The sequence below is a fragment of the Nomia melanderi genome, chromosome 6 (genome assembly GCF_051020985.1).
Source record: "Nomia melanderi isolate GNS246 chromosome 6, iyNomMela1, whole genome shotgun sequence".
Classification (NCBI taxonomy): domain Eukaryota; kingdom Metazoa; phylum Arthropoda; class Insecta; order Hymenoptera; family Halictidae; genus Nomia; species Nomia melanderi.
The window spans coordinates 18686898-18692863 of record NC_135004.1 but is presented as its reverse complement, the minus strand read 5'-3'; the positions used below and the strand labels follow the sequence as shown (position 1 = coordinate 18692863).

The 5966-nt window shown below is 41.7% G+C and overlaps 1 protein-coding gene across 1 annotated transcript; it reads right to left on the bottom strand.

Annotated features, from left to right (window-relative positions):
* Positions 1 to 465: 465 nt before the first annotated feature.
* LOC116430098 (transforming growth factor-beta-induced protein ig-h3) lies at positions 466 to 5096 on the bottom strand. The gene is made up of 13 exons (XM_031983784.2): positions 4353 to 5096; positions 3678 to 3776; positions 3541 to 3605; positions 3330 to 3475; positions 3071 to 3250; positions 2693 to 2993; positions 2415 to 2624; positions 2142 to 2279; positions 1955 to 2070; positions 1690 to 1880; positions 1155 to 1326; positions 864 to 986; positions 466 to 789 (listed from the first exon to the last, which is right to left on the bottom strand). The coding sequence occupies exons 1-13, from the start codon at positions 4460 to 4462 to the stop codon at positions 646 to 648; spliced, it is 1995 nt and encodes a 664-aa protein (XP_031839644.2). The 5' UTR covers positions 4463 to 5096; the 3' UTR covers positions 466 to 645.
* Between the last annotated feature and the right edge of the window lie 870 nt (positions 5097 to 5966).

Sequence of the window (5966 nt, the reverse complement as noted above, 5' to 3'; positions counted from 1 at the left end):
CTAGCTATGTACTTCTCTTAAAACAGTGGTTCCTAAGCTTTTTTTTATTCCTCGTATCGTCGAACCTAACATTTCGGATAAAAAACATTTTACAGTTGTAGTATCATTCTCTGTGTTGCCGATGAAACGTAAAATAAATTTGCAACTACCGACGATGGATAAGATAGACTAGAAGTCTTGCAGGACTTCGTGTCCGATGATGTGAAATATTAAATATCGAAGCAAGAAAATAAAAAAGAACATGTTATTTATTTATTTATATTTATTTGGACTCTGTTGGTAAGGTAGCAAGTGACACGGGAATGGTAAACATGGTACCGGTAAAATTTTGTCACACACTGTTATATCGACTTAGGCTGGCTTTGCACAGCAGCGCTATAAGTTGTACGAATTAGAATTAGAAATATTGAAATACCGACTTAAGATACGTAACTCGTTTAATTATGATCATAATACCTTACTCAATTTATTTAATAATTTTTTATTGCTGAGTAATAATTATATATTATTATACACAAAGAAGCAGAAGTGCATATATTTGTTACTGAATAAAATCTACGTATGCATCAACAAGTGTTAGGTACATTTGGTATTACTAACTCACTATTCTTGTTATCTAGTTTATATTTGTAATTATGCGATTTTCTAAAGACATATCTTCTTTGCAACACCATCTTTCGTTCTCCTATATCCATGGGGGCAGTAATCGGGCAGTAGTACTGAATTGATTTCATGCGCCACACCCGCCTTATTCAAAATATCCCCCTTTACGAGCATTGCATCGTTTACCTGACAACATATATCCAGCAAAATCGTTTCACATTTGTTTAACACCGGTGATATGCACGTAAAAGACTATTTACCAGTATTTTATCATCCTTCCTCATAATATTCACCGTATTTTCTTTCGTTTTTACAGTGTATTCCAAATCGGGCACGAAACTTTCAGACAACATCATATTGTCCGCAATATGATTTTTCACCGTCTGAAAAGTAGTACTTCGATACACCAAAACATTGTTTCTCCGTGTTTTATTTTAATATGTATTTACCCATTTATAAAGAAACACGCATTTGAAGTTTAGTATCTTACACTTCATTCGCTAATCGAAATGTTTGCTTCGGGTAACGAGAGTATCTTCACTTTACTATACCTTCGTCAAGTAGTTGTTATCATCCAACAATTTTCGGAGCTTAACGTTTCCTAATCGTCGAAAAGCGTCGTCCGAGGGAATGAAGTACGTGCACGAAGAATTGGCACGTTTGAAGTTATCATATATCTCCGGTTGAACACCTTTAATCCTTTCCATTGCATCTAGCCAGATGCTACGAACATTTCGCATTTAAAATATTCAATCAACGCATGCGACCACGCCATTAGAATTTATAAGATTTCGACTATAAGAACTGTCGCCATTAATCGTGAAATTTTTCGAAGCAAATGGCATTGGCTTTTGTAAACACGTTTCCCAACGATTACGTAATTTACTCGTTTATGCGTTTGTCATAGCTGCATTATCTTTGAACTACTGATCTCGAAAAATTGAAACATACTGAATATACGCGAACATTCCGAATGGCGGAGACATGAAAATGCAAAATTTTCTTAGAGTCGCATCGAATTCGAGGATTAACGCGACCAAACGAAGCTTTACTCCGTACCAATCATTACTTTCATTTCCGATCTACCTAAAGTTACCCTCCTTCCTTAAAATGTAGTCCAAGGATTCCTGCGCTGGGTGCAGCACGTGACTGATCACGTGTAAAACACCGTTGCTACACCCTCTATCTGGTTTCACGATAAGCGCGTTCTCGATTCCGAATTTCCCTCGGTACACTTGGAAACGCAAAGGGATTCCGACCTCCAGAGTCCTGGCTATCTGTAATACATTACAATCCAACGAATGTGTTTCCTGAACCATGAACACGTTTAATGAATTCGCGATCAACTTGCTTGGTTGCTGCTTATCTCGTTCGTGAAGTACGTTCCCACAACTATATGACTGAGCACGAAATCCCGAGCGCTCTTCTCGTTTCTCTGCAACTCCACTAGCTGCTGCTCGGACAGAGCTGTACAGAAATTCCGAAATCAATGAAAATGATCATTTATTTAACTGAAAACCTTCCAAGTTCCTTCATACAATGCATAGCTGTCTCGGAGGGAGCAAACATCGTGAACCGCTGCAAGCGACTCAGATCCTCTTCTAGCCTGGCCGCTTTGATTATCTCCAGAAACGTGAACAGTCCTTCCTCTTTCGCTAAATCCAAAATTGATCTTGCTGAAACAAGAAGATACTCCAGTTGTAATCTGAATCCTTACTGGCCAATTTCTAAGGAAACGATGAAAGTTTCTCTCGAAATCAGGTTTCAAAGGAAATACAGACATCTCCCTTGGAATTACTCTATCTTATCACCTCGGTCGGGAAGCAAGACGCGATCGAGGATGTACAGAAGTCCGTTTTTCCCGTGGTACATTTCATCGTTCAAGTTCGCATGATCCACGATTGGCCCGCGTGGTCCGCAGTTCAGCGTCAGGTCTTGTTGTTGCATCGTGGTCGCGTGGTACTCCGAAATGATGTTCGGCACGCAGACAGGATGGGTAACGATGTGGTGTGCAATTAACGCTGCCGTGTACATACGTTTTGAAGCCGTGGAAATATACAAGAATGCTTACCGCGTCTAAACTACGTACCGTTCAATGCGTTGGGATTCGTCAACATATCGTTCAACTGTTGTTCCGGGATACGGTGGAAAGCGTCATCGGTGGGCGCGAAAATCGTACAGGGCACGTCGCTGTGTCTGATCCGATTTCCCAGCTCGCTGTTCCGGAGTGCTCTCGAAAATATTCCGAATCTACCGTCCCTCTCCGCGAGCTCGATTATATCCGAATTCTGCGGCAACGCGAGATCCAGTAATCCGTCGATGACGTGCACGACACCGTTAGTGGCGATCTGATCCTTGCGAAGGATTCGGTGGCAGTTCACCGTTTCCATCTGCGCGATAGACGGATTTAAAAAGCGTAAGTGGCATCGATGACGGCCGTTTAATCCAAGGCTCTCGCGGCACTCACCCCGTTGGAGAATTTATTAATTCTTAGAACGTTTCCCTGCAGCCTCGACGGAATTAATAAATTCGCCCGCCAATAATTCGATAGCACGCGGCTGTCCACTATGTGATTCGCGATCAGGTTTATGTAGTTGTTGCCGTTCAGCAGCCATTCCGGCAGGATTCCTTTTATTCTCAGGTAGTTCTGAAGCGGTCAATGGAAATGTCGATCAACACGTTAACTAAATATTTCACTTTCGAATTTCTTTGTACATGGAACTAACGTCAAATGCTTCCTCGGAAGGAACAAAGATCGTTACAGGTGGTCCGTTTAATAACTCTTCCGCCAGACTCGACGTCTCGATCAATCTCGCGAATTTCGTCGATCCTACGCGTCTAGCAGTTTCGATCAGATTAACCAATGGTTTCACTAAAAGTGGAACGGTAGTATGATAAAGAAGGATAAGAAATGCAAATAAATGTAAGCTGTAATACCTCCTGTGCACCCGAATTGTCCTGGAACTCTGTAATATCCTGCGCAACACTCGTATCTAACGGATCTGCGAAGCGAACGAAATTATCGACGTGTTTTAACAAGCTTCGTACAGGAGCAACGTGAAATTTATACTTACGTCTGCTTGCCGCAAATGTTTCGTGGATTCCACTCTCTGCTTTCGGTGTAATAGGTGTAATTTATATCCTCGTTTACTTCCACGGCGCATATATTCGGTCTACATCGACAAAAATTGCACGCTTTACGTACAGAATTTTACAGGCGCTTCATTCATTCTCCGAACCACCAAAATCCCGATGTAGTTAACGCAATATCATTCCTAGTACCTTCGCAGTACCGTGATTAACCTTTACCGACCGTTACGAACGAGAATAATTGACAAAACGATAAATACTTGACAACAAACTTGGTTGCACGGTCGCATAGAGCAGACAATAAATGTGTCAATAAGTTAACCAATTTTCTTAACTGCAGTAAAACATGGAAGTTTTCAATTGAAGTCTTAATTCAACTTCATAAGGCTTCGCCCACGTTTTTATTAAATTATAGAGCTCATCAAAGAGATCGTTCGGCAAGGTAACTCCGAAAATTCTATTCAAACAAACGCGTTCGAATTCGTACAATTTTTGGAAACATTACTTTTTGTCATTCATATGTCGTTGATAGACGTACAGGGAATTCATCGATTTAAATTTAATTCAATTTATTACCGGAACGTCGTTCAAAATCGATCGTAATATCAGGTATCATGAATAAGCATGAGAATCTATTAAACGATTATGTTAATTGTCACCCTTGTCTTTGCTTGCTGTTTCCGGTCCACCACGGACTCCTCCGAACCGCGCAAGTCGCTACGAACATCACCGTCAGAGTAAAGACTCTCGAATCGATTCCGCGCAACATCTTCCGCGTCGGTAAACAGACAATCGAAGATGAATCAGTTTAAACGGACTAAAGATGTCCAGGCGAGAATTTATATTTTAAGAGACGTTCTCCCACCCGTTGCACGCGTCTGTTGAAACCCGCGGCGATATTATCTTCCTTATTTTTCGCGAATCATACGCGTTCGATAGATGCGTTCAACATCTGCTCGGAATAGTACAGCAACGTGAAATGGAACATGTATTTCACTATTTCCAAGTATCCACGAGCGTCCTGTGAATCTCATAAAGACGTTTCTCGGAACATGCACGGCGCATTATAGTACAACCATTAAACAACTATTCGCATCGAATAAAATAAAAAGAAATTTTAGTAACCTAATTTTAGTAATCTCGATGCGTTCATCTTGTACGTTGGAAGTTAGCACGAAAAGACAAGATAAATTTCAATATTTCCATAAACTTCGGAATCAAGATCTACCAGAGATGATTTCGCGTGCGCTAACCCGATACTTCGCGTTCCTACTATTCTACTATTGATTCCACATTCCACGGAACTGTAGCGGGCACCCCGTCGAGATGAGAATCGGTGCATTCTCGCATTGCAGATCCGCGCTATCTACGATGAACCCGATACGACTCTACATATAGACATCACTCATAACCATCATTACTAGAGGAATTAGGTTACCTTCCAACGGATATACAAAGGGGCCCTATAAATTGGCTGGTATCCTACATGCTTTCAAAATAATTTGCAGCGAGCGTTCCAATTGTGATCTGCATTCTGACCAAGGCGCCGCACCGCGCCGCGCCGGGCTGAAATTCAAGTAGATTACAATTACATACACTTACGCATTTACCGCCGGATTCCGAAGCGAACGTGCACGGTCTATTATGCATTAATTTGATGAGCAGAGGTTTACGCAGACGAAACGTGACTCCGCTGTTCGCCATCAAGCGATCCACGGAAGATCCGTATCCGTTCCTCGACTTGTTTCCCTGGATTTGAATGTTGGCCAAGGCCGCGCGAATGGCGAAGACATCCCTCGCAAAAGACGATCCCCGTATCCATCGGCGAACTTGCTCGTGCAACGGCAATCCGTTTCTTGGATGAGCGGTACACAAGTTAGGATGTTGCCTTCAATTCGACGAAACGAGCCTTTCAAACGGCACGTGCGCGCAATAACTGAGGACCAATTACGACCGCAACTAAGCTTTTCCTTCGACCGTAGAATCGCGACGGATTAATCCATTGAGTCGTTCCTAATTTTTACATCAGCTTCATCGTTTCTTTTGTGAAACTCTATATTTCATTCGGAGTTGCTTGCTCACGCTTTAATTGGATTCGTTGTGTTAGGATACTATTGAAATCAGAGGTATAATCGAAAGATCGTTATAAATCATTTGATACGATCGAACAGCGAAGGAACAATACAGAATTTCTCGTTGTTTATCCGATTATTTCTTTATACTCGTTGAAACCATGACCCACTTCTCTGGATATACTCGATCCAGAAACCGAA

What these genes read in the sequence shown, in the direction of transcription:
- LOC116430098 (XM_031983784.2), bottom strand. Translation starts at nt 4,462, where the DNA reads ATGTTGCGCGGAATCGATTCGAGAGTCTTTACTCTGACGGTGATGTTC. An exon ending in AACATTTGCGGCAAGCAGAC is followed by an intron (nt 3,606 to 3,677) that starts GTAAGTATAAAT and finishes TTCGCTTCGCAG; the next exon opens with ATCCGTTAGATACGAGTGTT. An exon ending in CTTCCGAGGAAGCATTTGAC is followed by an intron (nt 3,251 to 3,329) that starts GTTAGTTCCATG and finishes TGACCGCTTCAG; the next exon opens with AACTACCTGAGAATAAAAGG.